The sequence below is a fragment of the Belonocnema kinseyi genome, chromosome 7 (assembly GCF_010883055.1).
Source record: "Belonocnema kinseyi isolate 2016_QV_RU_SX_M_011 chromosome 7, B_treatae_v1, whole genome shotgun sequence".
Taxonomy (NCBI): Eukaryota; Metazoa; Arthropoda; class Insecta; order Hymenoptera; family Cynipidae; genus Belonocnema; species Belonocnema kinseyi.
This window is the reverse complement of record NC_046663.1, coordinates 60,049,727-60,070,303: the sequence shown is the minus strand read 5'-3', so window position 1 is coordinate 60,070,303 and position 20,577 is coordinate 60,049,727. Positions and strand designations below refer to the sequence as shown.

Sequence of the window (20,577 nt, the reverse complement as noted above, 5' to 3'; positions counted from 1 at the left end):
AGCTCCAAGGAGATTATGTTGAAAAATAAAAAAAAATTTACCCAAAAAAAATTGTTTTTATACTTCATTCTAAGGACTTATTGAACTACCCTCGTATCTTCAAGTAGTCGTTTGCTTTAAATGAAATTCTGTGAAACTAAAGTGATATATAAGAAAAATTTGGGGCGTAAAGAATTTTTGAAACCATTTAATCATATGAGTTATGATATGTTGAATTATTGGTTTGAATTTTAAAAATTATTCACATTCCTGGCACTGATATGTGGATTTTCATGAAATTGGTAAATGAAATTTATATACTATATATAATATGCCATTCTTTTACTTTTACGTTGATCTTCAATCTAAATTCTATTACAGGGTAAAAATAAATACTTGAAAATAATACTTATGCTAAACTTGAGAAAGCAAAAATTTATTTAAATTCGAGTAAAGTTTATCAGAGTGTCTATTTAAATCCGAGACAAAAATTCTCTGACAATGGTTTTTTTCAGGTTTCTCAATTTCTTTCCACGTATACTTTTTTAATAGTGCGAATCCATTCAAATATCTCGCATTTTTGAAAACGATAAATTATGTTATTATTATATTTTATTTTAATATAAATTATTACTATATAATATTAGGATTATATTATATTCCTAATTTTAAATTTAAAAACTTACATTTATAACAAGATAAATGATTTATTAATATAGGAGTTAAATTTTCAACTAAAAAGATTCATTTTCTACCAAACAAGACAATTTGTCAACAAAATGCATAAATCCTTCACTAAAAAGTTACATACTAAAAAAGTTCAATTTTCAACTAAACAGTTGCATTTTCAAATAAAAACACAATAATTCAATCAATATGATCAAATTTGAACTAAAATGATGAATGTTCTTCTCAAACAGATGAATTTTATTCTGAAAAGATGAATATTTATTAAAAGAGTTCAAGCCTGAACCAAGTTGTTTTATTTTTAACCAAAAATATAAATTTACAACTGAAAGAAATTAATTATCAACTAAATATTTTGAACTAAAAAAAGTTTTCATCTAGAAATACAATTGTTTAATTTACAGTCTAAAAAATTAATTTTTCACACAAAAAAAATGTCAACCAAAGTGATAATTTTGAAATAAAATTATATATCTTCTGCTGGAAAAGACGAACTTCAAATGAAAACGAAGAATTTTTAACTAAAGAGTTTAACTTTGAAACATTATAGTTTTATTGCCAACCAAAAAGATGGACTTTTAACTACAATTATGGATGTTAAACTGGAATTTTTAGTTTTGAAGCCAAAAGATAAGTTTTCAAACAAGAAGATTAATTTGCTGCCAAAAAGATGATTTTTCAACAAAACACATGAATTTTGAAAATTTTTTTAAACAAAAACTGATACATTTTCAACTGGAATAGTAGAGCTTAAAAAAATCTTATTTCCAACCAGGAAAATTAATTTTCACCAAAAAGACAATTTCTTAACACAATTCATGAACTCTCAACCAAACAGTTCAACCTGCAACTCAAAATATCTATTTTCAACCAAATAATTGAAATTAGAACTACAAGGATCAGCTTTCAAGAAAAAATAGAATAATTTAAATTTCATTTTTTTTTAAATTAAAGTTTCACGAAAAAAAAATTCAGCCAAAGTGATGAATTTTTAAACAGAACTATAATTTTTCAAATGGAATAGATGAATTTAAATCTAAAAACATAAATTTTTAAATAAAATGATGAATGTCTACTGAAATACTCGAATTTGTAACCAAAAAGATTAAATTTAAACAAGAAGATTAATTTTCCACCAAAAAGATAAAGTAACTGAAACGATAAATCTTCAACGGGAATAGATCAATTTTAAAACAAAAAGATTAATTCTCAACTAAAATGATGAATCTTTAACTATAAAAGTTAAATTTAAAACAAAAAACATGTGTTTTTAACCTAAATTAAATTCTATCGAAAAAGAACAATTTTCCAAAAATTAAATATGTTTTTAACTAAAAAGATAAATTGTCAATAAAAAATTAATTGTCGAAATTTCAGGTTAAAAAAATAACGTGGAGCCAAAGAGACGAATTTTCAACTAAAATGGAGGAATATTTAATTATAATAGTTAAATTTTCAATTGAAAAAAATTTAAACCAACAAAAACTAATTCGCAAAAAAACCGATTAATTTTTTAAATAAGTGATGAATTTTCAACTAGAATGGTTGAATTATAAATCACAAAGATGAATTTTCAACCAAAATAATGAATCTTTAACTAGAATAATTGATTTTTCCACCAAAAAGATGAATTCTCAACAAAAATTATGGAATATTCAAGTGAAATAGTTATATTTTCAGTTAACAAAAATTAATTTTCAACCAAAAAAGAAACAAATTTTCAACAAAATTCCTCAATTTTTAACCAAAGAGATGAGTTTCGAATTAAAATGTTGAGTCTTCAACTAGAGAAAATAAAGTTAGAACGGAATATTTTGACTCTAAGAAAAGTAATTAAATGTTCATTACAAAAAAGCAGTTATATTTATCCAAAAAGGAATTGTCAACAAAATACATGATTTTTCTACCAGATAACTGAATTTTTAACTAAAAACTATCAATTTTCTAAAAAGAAAATATATCAGTTAAATTTTCAGTTAAAAAATGTATTTCAAATAAAACAAAAGGAATTTTCAACAAAATAGTTTAATGTAGTAATATATAGTTGCATTCAAAAATAAAAAAATTATTGTTATTCAATTTTATATTGAAATTTAAAAAAATTAAGCACACTCTCGAAAAAATCCCATGACTTAAAAAAATACCTTGACAATTCCTGGTTTTCCAGGTTTTCCAGGTAAGGTGGACACTGGACACCGTTTATTTTAAGTTGAGAAACTAACGTATGAATAAATTCTGAAACTTACTTATTGGTTTTCTTAAATCTAAACAATTTTTCGCTGAATTTAAGTTTATTTCTGAATTCAGGTGCAAGATTTAAAAATATTCTTTCTTCTTGTGTAAATATAATTTTCTATATTATAATTATGAAGTAAATATTTATATAATTAATTATTCAATATTATTATTTAAAACCTATTAAGATGGAGCCCCCTTCGTGGGGTGGGCCAATAGTTTAAAAGGAATAAACTCAGGAATTTATACATGAGCATAATATAAATTTCTCACTTTTAAATGATACTTTACTAAAGCTAGAAAAAAGCAATTCGTATTAATATAGTTAAGCCATATCACAATAGGATGGGCCTTATTTTTTGATTTTGTATTCTTTTTGGTCTCAACCGCCTATTTATTTGAATGCCGTAAACGTAAAAATTCAAATGCAGTTAATTTTTTTATATTTTATTGGCGTTCTTTGGCTTTGTACAATTATGATATTTAGACTATATTAAAAAAAATAAAATTACATGAAAAAAAAATTCTTCAAAATTTACAATATAGCGGACCCCTAAATTTGAAGCAAAATTAGAATTTCCAAAATTAATAACAAAATCTCGTCAAATTCTTACAATAGGCAAGATTCATTTATTAGAAATAACGTGATGACAATTGAAATTCAAACTTTTGAAAAAATTAAAGACGGCCGCCCAATTTTTTTTAAACTCATTATTTCTTTATTTCTCGGTGACAACTTTTCAGGTAACAATTAAAAGGCTACATAACTGTAAAAAAATATATTTATTGATGAATTAAAGTCAAAATTTGGAAAAATTCAAGATGGCGCCTTATGAAATACTCAAAAACTCGTATTTTATATGCTTTTCGTTAAAATATCTTCAAATTTTGAAGAAGAATCAATTTTATTGTTACAAAATTCATGGTTGGAAGTATATGTCGAAATTTAAACTAAGGTAAAAATGGCGCCTCATTACTATTTTCAGAAAGTTACCTAATTTTCACAAATTTAAGCAAAATATGAAGCAAAGTTTCGGAAAGGATATAGTGATTCTCAAAACTTCAACAACAAAATGAGGGAATGCCCTCAAATTTACAGCGCCTTAACAAGCTAGGCAACGCGGGTTCGAACAGAAGTCTGGACGAATGGCAAAAAAAGGCAAGCGCGACTAGCAGTGAAGGGGAGGAAAAAAGAAAAAGAGTGGCCGGGGAAGATGAGGTAGAAAGGGACCATCATAACAAGAGAGTTAGAATTAAAAGGAAAACACCAGAGGGAGTTTAGGGGGATGGGGGAATGTTTGAAAAATTGGAAGCTCTCATTAAAGTGTTTAGAGAGGAAACAAGAAAGAGCTTGGACGACATGAATAGGGATATGAATAGGCAGGGAAACGATGTAAGAGGGGAAGTGAAAAAGGTCAGAAAAAAATGGGAAGAATGGGATAAACGTTGGAAGGAGGAGAAATACAAGGTTTGGGGTAAACTAGAGTGTATTGAGAATACACAGAGAGAGGTCGACGAACAGAGATCTAGAGAAATAAATCAGTTGGAAGAACGGGTATCCAGTCTAGAAATTAGGAATGAGCATATGAGGGAAAAGACAGAAAATGTGGAAATAGTTAAAGGGAATGAAAAAACGTCCGAAGTGAGAATGAAAGTTTAAAGAAAAGACTCAGTGAGATCGAAAGAAGATTAGAAGGGGAAGAAAGCGCAAAGTCGAAAAATAAAATAGTAGTTAAGGGATTAAAAGTGGAGAGTGAAACAGGAGAAGTGGAAATAACAAATCTTTTGCGAGATATTACAGTGCAGGTAAGGGTAGAAGGAGTCAAGAGAATAGGAGGGACAAAGGAAGAAAAAGAAGGAATGTTTTTAGTAAAAGTGGGGAATGAGGAGGAGAAAAAGAAAATTATGGAGGACAAAAAATTATTGAGAGGAAGAAGGGAAAGAATTGAAGAATATCTGACATGGAGGGAGAGGAAAAGGAGATGACAAATAGAGCAGAGGGCTTGGCTATAGAGGAAAAGGGGCCATATGGTGTGGTTAGAAAAGTGGGATGTGATTATGATGAGTGAAACTTGTGCAGATGAGAAGGATTGGAAGGGAATAAAAAAGTTGCTACCGAAAGGTTATGTGTGGACAATGCAAAAAGCAAGAAAAGAACACGTTAGAGGGAGAGGGATGGGCGGCATGGTGTCAGGGGTGAAAAAAGAATTAGCAGTAAAAGGGAGTAAAGATGGGGACATGGAGGAAAAGGATGGAACAATGATAAGAAAAATTATAATTGGGAAAGTAGAAATAGCGGTGGTGTGTGTATACAGAAGAAGAGGGGAAGAGGAAGGCTGGAGAGTTATAAGGAGGTGGATGGAGGGAAAGAAGGGAGAATTGGTTTTAATAGGAGGGGACTTAAATGCATGGACTGGCTAACAAGGGGGAGCGTTGTGGGATGAAGAAAAGGAGGCATTTATAAGGAATTTCAAACATAGAGAGACGGGCAGGGAGGGAAGGAAGTTACTAGACATGATAAGAGAAACAGGATGGTTTATATGCAATGGCGATATGAAAGGAGATAAGGAAGGAAAGATCACATTCATAGGAAAGGGAGCAACAGTAATAGACTACATCTTGGCTGAAGTCATAGTTACACTAAGAGGCGTCAGTAAGCGCGGCAGAGGGAGAAAGGAAAAAGAGTGCGAAAGAAACACGATAATCGGAATCTGGGGGGGGGGTAGATAAATTAAAACAGTTTAAACAAAAGATGGAAAAGGAGAAAGTTAGGTATGAAAAAGAGGAGGAAATAGACTCTTTAATTGAAAGGTTGAAGGGGTCCATTGAAAAGGTAAAGGATGAGCTGGGTACTAATGAAGAAAGAGTAGGAGAAAAGAGAGGCTGGTGGGACGAGGAATGTTGGGAGAGTAAAGAGAGAATAATAGAGTGTGTGAGCAAATGGAGAAGAGGGGAAATGGAGAAGGAGGAGTATAACAGAAGGAAAAAAGAATATGAGAAGATGCTGGAAATAAAAAGACAAAGGGGAAAGGAAGAATATAAAGCAGAAGTAGAAAAGGCGATCAAAGAAGGTAGGGTTTGGGATGTGATAAATAGGGATAGAGGGGAAAGGAAGGGCGTTAACGAAGAAGTGTAAATGGAGGAATGGACGGATGATTTCAAGGGTTTATTAGGGGGAGAGCAAAATAAGATCAAAGGGAAAAATTGCAGGATAGTCCAAGGAGAAATGGAGGAAGGGAACGAGATAACAAGAGAAGAAGTGGATGTGGCAATAAATAAGTTAAAAAGAAACAAGGCGACGGGAGAAGATGGGATGGTGAACAAAGCGATGAAGTTTGGAGGAGAAGGGATTAGGGATGGGATGTGAAAGATCTGCAAGAAGGTATGGAAAGGGGAAGGTTGGCCGAAAGAGTGGATGACGGGACTGGTGGTACCGCTTGTCAAGAAAGGGGAAGGAAAGAAGGTAGAGGAATACAGAGGGATCATTCTCATGTCATTCGGCTATCAATTATATGCAGAAATTTTAAGAAAAAGGTTGGAGAGTCAGGTAGAACAAAAAGATAGTATCCCACATAATCTGACGGGATTTAGAAAAGGGATGGGAACTATAGATAACATCTACGTACTTAACTATTTAGTTAACAGAAATTTGGGGAGAAAGAAAGGGAAACTAGTTGCTTTGTTCGTAGATTTCAAAGCAGCGTTTGACTCAGTTAACATGAAAGTGCTATGGCAGGCAATGAAAGAGAGGGGTGTAGAGGAAAAGTTGGTGGAGAGGATAAAGGAAATTTTTACTGAAACCAGGATTAGGGTGAAAACAGGAAAGAAAAAGGGTAGGTTTTCTGGACAGGCCGAGGTCTAAGGCAAGGGTGCCCGTTGAGTCTGTTACTGTTTCGTATCCTATTGGCAGACTTAGAGGAGAAGCTAAAGGAGAAAGGGAAAGGAGGAACGGTTTTGGGTAATAGCAAACTATACTCTCTAGCATACGCGGACGATGTATATCTATTAGCAAATGATGAGAAGGGGTTGAACCTAATTATTACGTTTGGAAGATGAACGGACAAAAAGTGGAAATTGTGGAGGAGTTCTGTTACCTAGGTTAATGGTTTGGGGCAGAAGGGGGAAACGAGCTGCAGGTGAGGAAAAGAATTGAATGTGCGAGTAAAGTAATGGGTTAAGTATGGGGTATAGGAAAGAGAAGGTTCAAGAATGATTAGAGAATGAGGGTCTGGTTGTTTGATACGTTGGTGTGGGCGGTGTTGTGTTATGGTGTGGAGATCTGAGGATGGAAGGAACATAGGAAAGTAGAGAGCATGCATGAGCGATTTGTGAGGTGGGTAATGGGGGTTAGCTGGAGTTGCCCAGAATATATGTTAAAAGAAGAGTTAGGAAGAGAAAATATGGTTACTAGACAAATTAAGAGAGCCTGTAGGTTTGAAGAGAAGCTAAAAAGGGGAGAGGGAAGTAGAATTGCACAAGCATGTTTCGGCGAAATTCGGAATAATGAAGCGAGAAGTAATGTGGGAAATTCAAAATGGGAGGAAGAAAGGAGAAAAATGAGAAGGGTGTGTAATATTCGAGAAGGGATTATGGAGTGGCAGGACATAGAGTTAGAGCTATTGGTTAAACAAGGAGAAGAGAGATGGACAAAGATTATAGATTCGGGGTACAATAGGTGGTATATGATGGTCAAAGGGTTGACGGAACCAGAATATCTGCAAAAAATAAGAAAGGAAGAAAAATGGAGTAGGGTTCTACGGTTTAGAATGGAAAAAGGAGTGAGAGCATGCAGATATTGGATGGGTGAAGAGGAGAATTTATGCAGAGTATATGGATACGAAATGGAGTCATGGGAACATGTATTAGAGAGATGTGCAGGAGAGGAAGAGGGACAGTTAAGTGTGGATGAGTGTATAATATGGATCTTGGATGGTAGTGGACAGGGAGTGATGTGGATGAAGAAATTGAAAGTAGTAAGGGAAAGCAAGGGAGTAGGGCATAGTCAAACGGGTGGTCCTGAAAAGGGACAGTAAAAAACGAAAATTGTTTTCAATATAGTGGAAAATTCATTTTTCATGGTGAGAGGAAACGGATGCCCTGGAAGCTCGCTCATTTTAGGAATTAATATCACTACTCTTACTATTGTTTATCCTGCGTAATGCGAAAGAGTAGAATATAAGTAGTGGTTAAGTTAGAATAAGGATGGAATTGTAAATATATGTACAGGGAGCGGAGGCCCTCAAACCCGTGAAAGGGAGAGATTAAATGCATACATACATACATGTATTTCATATTTTGTTTTAATTTATAAAAATTATGTAACTTTTAAATATAGTAGTGAGACGCCATATTTACTTCAGTAAAATTTTCGAGATATACTTCCAATCATACGATTTGTAACAATTTAGTTGATTTTTCTTCAAAATTTTAAGATCTTTAGACGAAAAGCATTGAAAATACGAGTTTTTGAGTATTTCATAAGGCTCCATTTTGAATGTTTCCAAATTTTTACTTTCATGTATCACGAAATATGTTTTTTTTTAAATAATGTAGCCCTTTAATTGACACCTGAAAAGTTGTCGCCGAGAAATAAAGAAATTATGAGTTTGAAAAAAAATGTGGGCAGCCAGCTTTTAATTTTTTCAAAATTTCGAATTTTGATTGTCATCACCTGCTTTCTAATGAATAAATATGCCTCTTGTAAGAAATTGACGAGATTTTGTTATTAATTGTAGAAATTGTAATTTTTGTTCAAGTTTACGGACCAGCCATTTTTTAAATTAAAAAAAATTTTTTGCAGATATATTTTTCCTTGGGGCAAATGTTAATATTAACTGATTTCGCTTAACTTTGGTGGAGATCTTTTTTCTTGTCATTCAAAGAAAATAGGGGAGTGAGACCACAGAAATTCGAAAAACAAATCCACTGAGAGGAAATAAGGACCACCATAATGCGGCATTTCATAAAAGCAAGATGAAGTTCTCTAATTTTTAATGAGTGATAAGTAATCCACTAACTATTTGTACTGAAAATTTCTACCAATAAAAATGTTATTAAGTCGTTCATAATTAAACATGATCAAAGAGCAAGTTCCGATTCTTGATTGAGAGATTAATTTTGCAGCGGAAATTTTACAAAAGCGTTAGGAAAAGTCTTCTTTTTTTAACTCTTTGAAGTGAATCGTTACACTGTTAGGTTGAAAGAAGTTCTTGGTCAAAGCTTGAACAGTTTTAATTACAACTTCATCCAAAGTTTAAGAATCTCTTTTTTGGTACAAAAAGGTCTGGTTGGTACTTACATGTGCGTTCAATTAATTTCGCGTTATCAGATAACGATCATTCCTCGGATCATTCATATAAATTAACTGTATATGCCTTCATGATTTTGCAAAAATTTAAACGATTAAAGCAGTGAAGACTAGAAATTTAATTATAAGAGATACGACAATAGCTGTGAATTAGATATCGAGTGCTTTCACTTTGTCTGCATTTATTATTATTGGTGCTCATCTCATGTGCCTTTTGCTTTCCGTTAGCAAATGTTAGCTTCCTCAGAGAGGAAGCATTAATGACTTGTTAAATAATAGACACACTAAAATTTTCATTTTGATTAATCCAAAAATAGAAATTCACAAAAAATACAAAATAATATAAACAGTTTTTAAAATACAATGAAAAATCAGACAAGTACAATTTTTTATTTGAAATAGTAATTTTTCTAGCTGGAAAAGGGAAGGTAAAAGTTATATCGCACCTTTCCCAGCTTTATAATTTTTTACGAAAATTTTCAAAATTATTTCATTTGAATATCTATGATCAAAAATTTTTTTCTATTCTTGCCTCACCTTTCAATTATGTCGATGAATTAATCTTTAATAAAATGTATTAATATAATTAATATTTTTGTAGAGATCCTTCGGTTAGTTTGCAGATATTATTAGTGGTGAAAATAAATTCTTCAAATTGCATCAATTTATTTGCAATCGCTTTGAAGTTATCTTGTTCACAAAAAAGTGTAACATGTTTGATTAAATTAATTAAAAATTTTTTGATAATGTTACCATTTCAAAGCTTTCTCTATGAGAAAGTAAAAAGTATATAAATAGTTATAATCTATTTTTAAAGCTAGATATAAACTTAGATAAGTTGTATTATTTATTAATAAAATATTGGAAATCAAAGTTAAGTGAAAGGACGAGCCAATAGTATTAGTGCATATTCAGAAAAAAAATCTTTTGATTCACATAAAATTTAAAATAGTTTTCTTCGTGTTGAAGTTGTGTTTCACTAAATAAAAAAAATTATGTTAAAGAAACGGTTTCTTTAAATTAAGACAAATATTTTGCTGAGTACAGGATATTTTCTTTCAATTGGAAAGAACCTACTTATGCCAGATTAAATATTTGAACACAGTACCTTTGTTCCTGGGCCATTACTAATTTGTTTTATCATACAGTCGAGGTGAAATTTCCTGCTGTCTTTATAAATTATTTAAAGAGTTTACACTGCTTTCATCGAAACACAAAGAAACTTTTCTAAAATAGAACTGCTCAGGTAATTTTCAATTTATCAACCTGTCAGTTCTTATTAAAATCTAATTTCAGAGTATTATACCGTTGTAAATTCATCATAAGATATGTCAAGTTTCACAATGCAAAGCAAACCGCTAATAATTTTATTGTTCTATGGCAATGTATTACTCTGCAGTATCTCAATTAATTTGATTGTAATTGATAATATACGTAATTTGAACTGCTGAGGGGACGAATGCCTATTATACACATTTAAATGTGTTCAATTTCACTATTTTAGATGTCAAAAGTTTAAAATTGTGTACATAAAATAAAATCTTTCGTTTATTTTTAAATTTGAAATTACTCTGAAAATAAATAACACTTTTAATGAGGATCCTATTTAAATTTTAATAAGAAATCCATAGTATATTTGAAATTAAAATTTCTGACTCTGACTTTTGTAAAGCACAGTTAAATTTGAGGGGCTGATTAAAAATTCGGGTTAAAAAAGTCGTCGGCACAAAAACGAGTTAAGAACGTTGCGGGTTAAAACGAGCTAAGAAGAAACAAGAATAACGAGAGTTGTATCATATATTATAATTTATGAAATGTCTATTCGTAGGGTCAATCATTTTGCAAATTGTACACGGCCGACCGTACAAATATCCTCAGCCTATAATTTCACGACATCACAGAACGATTTGATTATTTCATAATACATGCAACGCCGTTATATCGTCGTCTCACTCAAATTTGGGTGGGACTGAAGTTATATCTGGACTCTCCACCTTATGATGACTAGCTAATTATTTTGGACATGATTTTTACACCCGAAATACGTCTCTCGCATTGAGTCGGTAGATGGGTGTATACTTTAAATAATGAATAATACAAACAATAGAGTAACTTTAGAATTGATTAAAACTTTAAATGATGAAAGCAGGCTTCGGAGTCCCTATGGGATAAAATATAGGAACCAAAGGGTACTTTCTCTTACGCTCATAGGCTCCTTTTGTTGCGCTGAAAGGGTAACAAATTCAGGATGACAAAGTGTCCTTGAATTCAGGAAATTTGAAAAGAGCTTAGAAAAATTCAAGGGAATTCAAAAAATTTGACGCAATGCCTGACACTTTAAGGTAACTTTAAAAGAATTTAGGATCAATTAAATAAAAACTGTGTAAAAATGGAAAAAATCGTCTGAATTAGGCAGAATTTAGTAAAATAAACAGAATTTAAGTAAATTAAAAAATTCAAGAGGATTCCAAAAAATTTATAAGAATTCAGGGTAAATTAATGAGAATTCAAGATGAGTTTCAAAAAATATTTTTTAACCTCATCCAATCTTTGAAACCCTACTAATTTCTCACCAAAACAGTGATTAATGACTACAAAACAATTCGGTCGATTATGTATTTACCTCGCGCTACGCTCTCGGTCTTTATATATTCGCACATTCTTGCGCAAACCTTTCAAAATTAAGACTCAATACATCCACCACTGTAATTTTGTAATTGTCAATTCTCTTTCGTTAAAAGAGCTTAGCTCGAGAATTTTAGCGCACATTCGGAACGCGACTGATAGCGATTGCACTCTCCGCTCGGTCTTTGTATTTCTCCCGCATTCGTACACAGACATTTTGAAATCAAAGGTCAACAGACCGACACCTGTAAATATGTGATTTTTAACTCTTTTTTGTTAAAGCTGTTTCGGCTTTAACGAACACATTCGCATCACGTAGCTCGTGCTTCGCATTCGATTTTGTTCTACATGCCAACTTTTCTACATTATACACAACACTTTTATATCAAATATAATACATTTTTTATGTAACTCTGCCTGGGATTGCTTATTTGAAAATTGCAAAATAAAGAGCAAATTGTATTTATCATGATTATTTTAATATTTGTTTCGTATTTTGCTTTAAATTGTATTCTAGGCTGCGCTGAAAAATGTATCATTTCTATAAATGTATATCATTACAATTCATAATATGCATAAAAATTTAATCATACTAACTCTTAGTTCCTTGTTTTTATATTTTTTTTATTTTTGATCTTGTTTTTTACGATTAAATAAAAACGACTGCGCATCTGCGTAGGTTCTAATACAGGAACCTATATAGGGTCCTATGTCCTCTTTCGTATTTTCTGTCCTGTTTCCAAAAATCTAATTTTTTTATTTTTCCATCTTAGTTTTTACGATTGAAAGTCCTTTCAAAAAATGATTAATAAATTTATAGATCTTTTTAGGCGAACAACTTTTGTCTGTTACTTTTAGTTCGTACGTATGCCGTTTTTTCAAAAAAAATTTATATTTTTATTTTGAATGTTATTTTTTACGACTAAAGGAAAAACTGCGTGCCCTATCAAAAATTATAGCTCTTTTTTGGATAAACAAGTTTTGTCTCGTTTTTTTCGTACCTTGTGTCGTTAGTCCAAAATTGTTTAATTTTTAAATTTTTAATGTTGTTTTTACGACTATAATTAAAAACTACGCGTCCTATCGGAAAGTGATTCATTACAACTTTGTAGGTCTTTCCACAGCGCGCAATTTTAGCTTATTTATTTTTTGGGTATCTTGCATAGTTTGACAAAAAATTGTAATTTTTGGATTTTTCATTATTTCCGGTAAGATCAAATTTAAAATGTTCAACTTTTCGACCAAGTTAGAAAAGTTCTTATGATAATCTTGTAGGTCTTTCAAAAATCAACGTTTTTTTCTTCTTGAATTTTTTTCTTATCATGCGTTATTTGGCTTAAAATGTTCAATTTAGTTTTCTTTTGGGATTTTGAAAATGCTGTAACTCTGATAATTTTCTTTTTACAGAAAAAAAGTCATAGGGATAAATTGTTAGAGTTTCCGAATACTATGAGCAACCGTACATAGAATTTTGAAATCTTGAAAAAATGTGGTTTCAAAAATTTGTGGTACGATCAAATTTAGAATGTTCATCTTTTCGACCAAATTAAAAAAACTGTTATCATTGTCTTGTCGGGCTTTCAAAAAGAAACATTTTTCTTCTGTTGACTTTTTTTCATCTCATACGTTGTTTGGCTCAAAATGTTAATTTTAGTTTATTTTTTTGGATTTTGAAAATGTTCTAACTCTGATAATTTTCTTTTTGCAGAAAAATGTCATGGTAATAAATTGTTTGAGTTTTTGAGTACTATGAACAAACGTACATAGAATTTTTAAATCTTGAAAAAGGTGGTTTCAAAAATTTTTGGTACGATCAAATTTTTGAATTTTCAACTTTTCGACCAAATTAAAATATTTGTTATGATCGTCTTGTAGGGATTTAAAAAATGAACGTTTTTTTTCTCTTTACTTTTTTCATATCATTCGTTGTTTGGCTTGAAATGTTCATTTTAGTTTTTTTTTAATTTTGAAAATGCTTTAACTCTAATAATTTTCTTTTTATAGAAAAAAGTCATAAAATTAAACTGTTTAGGTTTCTGAGTACTATGAATAACCGTTCATAGAATTTTGAAATCTTGAAAAAATGTGGTTTCAAAAATTTTGAAAACGCGCTCAGTTTTTGAATTTTTGATCCAAAATAGTTGGTTTACGACCTTGTTCTTTCTTTTTAGGTTTTGAAAATGTGTTCCAAAGCAGAATCCAATTTGATGAATTTTACAAAAGTTATCGTGCCTACAGAATACAGAATACAGAGAGACAGACAAACACCTTCGTAAAAATCGTTTTTTCTGACTCAGTGGGTCTCAAAACGTGGAGATTTGATGAAAACCGACAAAGTAAAATTTTACATAAAACCAATACCTTCTCATTAGGATGAGAATGTAAAAATGCATTTAACTGAGTAAGTTCAAAATGACTTTAGAAAAATTAGAGAGAATTCAAAAGAATTTTTTGAAATGGTGGAAAACTTAGCATAAATTAATAAGAATTCACGGCGAATTCCACATGCATTGTAGACAATATTTGAAAATCTCTTAAAATCATTGAACTCCAGCGAAATCCTACACTTTTTGTGGACAAATTCTTTGGAAACCACTAAAATGTTAAGATCCCTGGAAATTATTAAAACCCTCTTAGAAATACCTTGAAATTATTTAAATCTTTTAGAAATTACTTGGAATCTTTCAAAATATCCTAAAAAGTTAAAAATTATTTTAAAAATTAAAAATTGTCATTTTTTAAAATAACCTAAAATATTTCAAATCCTGTAAAATCTTTTGAAATCCTTTTAAAATTTTTAAAAGCTCTTGAAAATGCCAAGGTATTTGAAAAAATATCTTAAAATATTTAAGATCCTTTTATCATTTCAACAAATGATCGATTGTCGTAAGAAAATTCTTGAAATCAAGTAAAACATTATAAGATCCCGTGGCATTCTATGAAATCTGATGATATTACCTGATCTCCTGGAAAATTTTATAAATTACTCTGAGAGCTTTAAAAAGCTCTTGCAATAATTGAAATCCTCGGAAACCTTATAAAATCCTGTGAAATATTTAAAAATCTTACAGGTCCTGTAAAATCGTTCCATATCATCCGAAATTCTAGCAAATTCTTTATCCTAAAATATTTGAAGGACTTTGAAGTCCCTTCAAATTTATCAAACTAGTTTTTAAAAATCCTTATCCTTATCCTTAATCTTTCAAAATTCCCTCAAATAATTTTAATCCCTTAAAATCCCTTGAAACTTTAAAAAACTGTTGAAAATTGCTTATATATTTTTTTAATACTCTAGAATCTTCAAAAATCTCTTTAGATTATTGAAATCTATTAAAAGTTTCTGGAAATCATTTAAAATACCCTGATATATTTCAAAATAATTCGTGGCTATTCAGAAATAGGTATATAATATATATTGAATAGTAAATAATGACCTATGTGTTACTTATTGAAAGAAAAGTAATTAAAAGTGCCTTTTTTTTAAACAAGTAACTAGAAAGTGACGTGATAAAAAAAGTAACTAATATTTCCTGTGATTTTTTTTATTCTTCTTACAGAAATTCCCTGTTTCGATCATATTACAAGTTTTTTAAAATTCCATTATGGGCTGCAAAGAAATAGGGTACCCTAGGGCCCAAAATTTGTAAAGGGAATTTAAAATTAAGGTGTTAATAACAAAAGCATGTTAAAAAAAGTCGACGGCGGACAACGAGTTAAAAAGAAACAAGAATATCGAGAATCTTATCATATATTATAATTAACGAAGTGTTTATTCGTACGGTCGGTCGGACGAATATCCTCAGACTATAATTGAATAATCTCATAGAATGGTTATTTATATTATAATACATACATCGCTCTGTTGTATCGTTATATTACAATATACAGTACAATCCTCGTTTTTCATGTTTCTTTCTATCTGCTTTTTGCTCGCAACTTTCTTAAATCAACTTTGCTTCGACAATTTCTTCAAATTACTTTTGCTATCATACCATCGGTTAAGGTAACTTATTCTGAGATGAATAAACAAGATATCGAGTTAAGTGAGCCCTTTTATAGAGCGGTTTGGCTACTTGAATTCAAGCGAATGTATAGTACTGTGAATATTCTTTATAAGGCTGCTACTCACCCGATTCCCCGCTCACATTTTCCTCGTAATAACTTACGCCCACGTGAAATGAGATATCAAGTAAAGATTGGAAAATAACTTTAAAGCCACTAAGAAATGTTTGCTTGGCTCTAAAGTGTTATAATGAAAAGAAAGGTGTTGCAAAAGTAAATGTTTTCAGTGGATAAGTGATACGTGGCATTAAATGAATTTTAAACTAATTTTAAATGTTTCTAAAAATAATTGTCTTTTGATTTCAGGAGCGTGCTATGCCGAGTTTGGAGTCAGAGTGCCTCACACAACCGGCAGCGCGTACATGTACAGCTACGTGACAGTAGGAGAATTAATAGCCTTCGTAATTGGGTGGAATATGGTGCTGGAGTACCTTATAGGTACAAGTGCGTGTGCCTGTGCGCTAAGCGCTTGTTTGGATGCCTTGGCAAATGGTGCTGTTTCCGGAGCGATAGGCAATACCGTTGGTACCATTTTCGGTAAGTATCCAGGAAATATTAAATCTTGTATGTATAAAGATAGAAAGCTTATATTTGGACACATAGGGCTTTAAAAAAGGCTCGGGTATAATCAACATTACTTACCGTCCAAAATGAAACATTTGTCCGCAGTTAAGGAATTAGAGAAACTATACTTTCTCTTAAGAGTATATAAAATTTTAAAGTCGTTAAAAACAGATAAAAAAGTAGTTGGTACTATTTCCTATAAAGTCGAACAATTAGAACAGTCTTTCCAGAGATAAGTAGTTTTATTACAACATTTTTATAAGGTTTTTGTTTATTACAAGGGGTTTTAATGGCCCCTAGGGTATTTTTCATTAATTTCCTGGAATTTTAGGAAATATCTAATCTCGTGCACTTTCACGGAGTTTTATGATATTTATATGGTTCATAAAAGAAGTTATTCGCAAGAAATGAGAGATTTTCGAGATTTAGAAAAATTTCTGAGTATTTCCATATATTTGACAGATGTTATGATACCCTGAAAGCTTCTAAGGAATTTTTAATTCACTGGAATAACTTGATAGGATTACAAAGAATTTTATATTCTTGAACATTTTGAAGAATTATAATGAATTTTCGAAAGCTTTTAAAAAACTCAGGGGGTTTCAGGCAATAATTGGGAATTTGATATATTCTAGGGTACTTTCCAGGTTTTCAGGACATATCTGCTTACAGGTAATTTCACATGATTTCGCAATGTTTTGCTGAATTTTAGAGGTTTTGAAAAATTGTGGGGCATCTTAAAGAATTTCAAGGAATTCTTAATTGATTTCAGTATTTGGAAGGTATTGCTGAGAATGTTTTAGATTAAAAACAGAGTTTTTGGTGGTGTACCCAAAGGTGGACCAGGGATGGTCAGAGGATACTTTGGAGAAATGTACAAATATTCTCATCTATTACTATACTGTTGAAGGCTGGTGCCCTCCTCAGTATATAACACAGACCAACCATGACTTTTTTGGTTCTAGTTCTGTCCTTATACTTTCTCTCTATTGGCCAAATTTGGGTGGGACTGACGTTATAACTGGATTCTCCAACTCATAATGAGTGGATAATCATTTTGGACATGATTTTTACTTGCGAAATACTTTTGTGGCGTTAAGCTTGTAGTTGGCCTTATACTTTAAACAGTGAATAATACAAAAATATAGTAGCCTCAGAATAGATTGGAACTTTCCTTGACAAACGGTATGTTTCCAGTAAAGGAAAAATTGTAGGTGTTGATTGGAGGTTAGGTATGGAATGATAGAGGGGTGAATGATTCTAAGGAAAGATAATTACGAACTAATAAAAAATTGGAAGTTAAAGTGCGAATTAGAACTATGTTCTGGAGTAGAGAGCGATTCACATACTTGCCAAGGAATCGGTCTAATAATGAATGAGAGAGCAAAACTGCATGTCATCGGATATAAATTTATATTTCCCAGATTATTGTGGGTTAGAATGAAAGTGGGAAGCGGAAGACTATTTTTCATAGCGTCTTATGCCCCAGTTAGTACTTGTGATCATGGGGAAAGAATCATTATACTAAGAGATATGAATGGATAGGTTAGAGTTCATCGCGAGGGTAAGGAAAGGGTAGCTGTAGCTCATTTGTTATGAACTCGAAATAATACTCCGCTATCACATTTTTGTTGAAACTCAAAACAATACCAATTCAATGTACTTTTGAGGATTGGTTCAGGCAGGAAATGATTCCCTTGCACATCTGATGCAGAGGCGATAGCCAAAATGTGATTGACTTTAATATTGCAGATGAGAGACTGAGAGAGCTAGTAAGAAATACGTGTGTAATGAGAGATTCTAAGACTGAAATGGATAATTATATGTTAGTTTCAAAAAATAATTTGTGTCAAGGATGGCGAAGAAAGAGAACTAGAAAGACGAAACAGACCCGAATCAATATAGAGAGTTTACAAAAGCCAGAAAAACAAATGGAACTTACAGAAAAGATAAATGAACACCTATAGATAAAACAACTTCAGAGAAGCTATTTCAAAATAACGATATAAAGGGTGCATGTAAAGTGTTTAAGGAAATCACAGTTAGGAGTTCACCTGGAGTGTGTGGTACTGCCGCTATAATAAGAATGATTGGTAATGCTTCGAAAGAAACAAGAAATAAAGTTATTCTTTAGTGCGCGAGGACAACAAGAAAGGAAGTAGTAGTACAGAGTAAGTCGGAATCAGGAATGACAAGGGTGGAATAGTACATGGTGGAACGAAATAAAAGATGGCCATAAGGATCATTACATGAAATTATTATCGGAAAACGAGGTAGAAAGATGTCTCTGAGGTTAGGGATATCATTAGGCACTTAAAAAATAGTAAGGCTGCTGGTATAAATGGCATGTATGCCGAAATGCTTAAATACGGTGGTGAATATAAACCTTATAGGCTGTGCGAGTTGACAAATATATGTGGGCGTCCACATGAAAAGGGCCTTTATGGCCGGTATGGAGTTACATATAGGGTCACATGTTAGGTTAGGTGTTAGATAAGGATGCGTTATGTTCTCTTGGCTGTTTATTATATACATGATCAAGGGTCTAAAAATAAAATCTGGGCGAAGGTGTTGGTTTCGGGTAGTAAATGTGCGTGGACTAGCGTTTGTGCAGTTGATAAGGTTGTCATGGCAGAGTCAATCGAAAGCTTCCAAAGAATGTTGAGCATCCTGAGCACTAGCATAAAGAAGACGGGCCTATAAATTAACGTAAATAAAACTTAGATTATGGAGTTTAAAGGAAAGAGTAAAAAAACAGTATACAACATTGTCTTAGATAATGAGAGCATATATGTATAAACAAGGGTAGGAGGTTTATCGACATGGTAAAAGCCATTGCCAGCAGTAAAAATAGATCAAATAAAGTTAAATTCGCGATATATAAGTTTATACTTGCACCCACTGTGGCATATTGTAGTGAGAACTGGAGTTACCAGAAAACGATAAGGCTAAAATCAACGAGTTGGGCATGCAAGACCTGTGCAATGTGTGCGGTAAAACGCTAATGAACAAAGTCGGTGATGGAAATACTCTGAAAGAATGTGATGTAGAGGAGACACTGTTTGACGAGTTTAAAAGAAATTTATTGAGGTTGTTTAAGTCTGTTGAGAGAATGAGAGGATAAAGATTAACGAAAGAAGTATATCTATGTAAACTAAATGGCATCATACCCAGAGGTAGACCGAGGAAAGAGTAGTATGAATGAATGAATGAATGAGAACCTGAAATAAAAAGATATAAAAAGCCACAAAAAATCAAGAGCTTGGATGAGAAAATTTATTGATGCAAAGGAAGCTTAAGAGGTATACCATGAAAGAAAAGTATAGCCACAAATAGTGAATAAGAATCGCATGAGTAAGAGCATTAGTGGAGTGAAGAACACGAGAAGCGAAAGACTTTGGATACTAATGGGTCCGAATGGAGAGCCTTACATAATAACTTTGTAAAGCTCTTCGCCTTAGTCCGGGAGCTGGGTATGTTCCCGTATGCATTCAAGAGGCAAAAGGTAAAAACTAGTTGATCTTATGTATTTTGACCCGCTGAATCCAATGGTACCGGTTAATTTTACGAGAAGTGGATAGGTTTTGTTTAAAACGCAATTGTTTGAACAAATAGGAAAAAATGGTTTTTCTTTATGGAACAAGTTTTTTTTAGTAAATATGGACAATTCTAAGCATAAAAGTTCTCTTGCAACTTTTTTGTTAAATGCATATTTACAAAGTTATAAATTTTCAAAGTTCAAAATTCGACGTTTTTTGCAAAATTTGAGTATCGATTATTCTTGACCTATTGAATATTTTTCGAAAATTGAAGAAGCAGCTTGTTCTTTGAAATCTCCTCTACCTATTCATTGTACGCGACATTGGATTAACCAGTCGGAAGCCTAGTTATCGCAATTTACAAGTAGCGCCTTTTGTGCGCGCGACAGTGCATTTGGCGCTTATGGCCGGCGCGCGGCGAGGTACTCGCGGCCTTACTGAAAAAAGTATGAAGTTTGTCCGACTCTTTGCAGTCATTCAATCAGTTCTCACCAAATGATTATTTTATTATAAATAAATATTGTTTTATTATCGACTAAATATCATACACTGTTTGTACGTATCAAAATACACAAAATA

At 31.8% G+C, this 20,577-nt stretch overlaps 1 protein-coding gene across 1 annotated transcript in view; it reads left to right on the top strand.

Moving 5' to 3' along the window:
• LOC117177073 (probable cationic amino acid transporter) overlaps positions 1-20,577 on the top strand; it is a 119,748-nt gene that overhangs the window by 11,566 nt on the left and 87,605 nt on the right. The window contains exon 3 of the mRNA XM_033367555.1: positions 16,202-16,432. Coding sequence (XP_033223446.1) covers positions 16,202-16,432 — 231 coding nt within the window. The remainder of the gene's footprint in view (positions 1-16,201; positions 16,433-20,577) is intronic.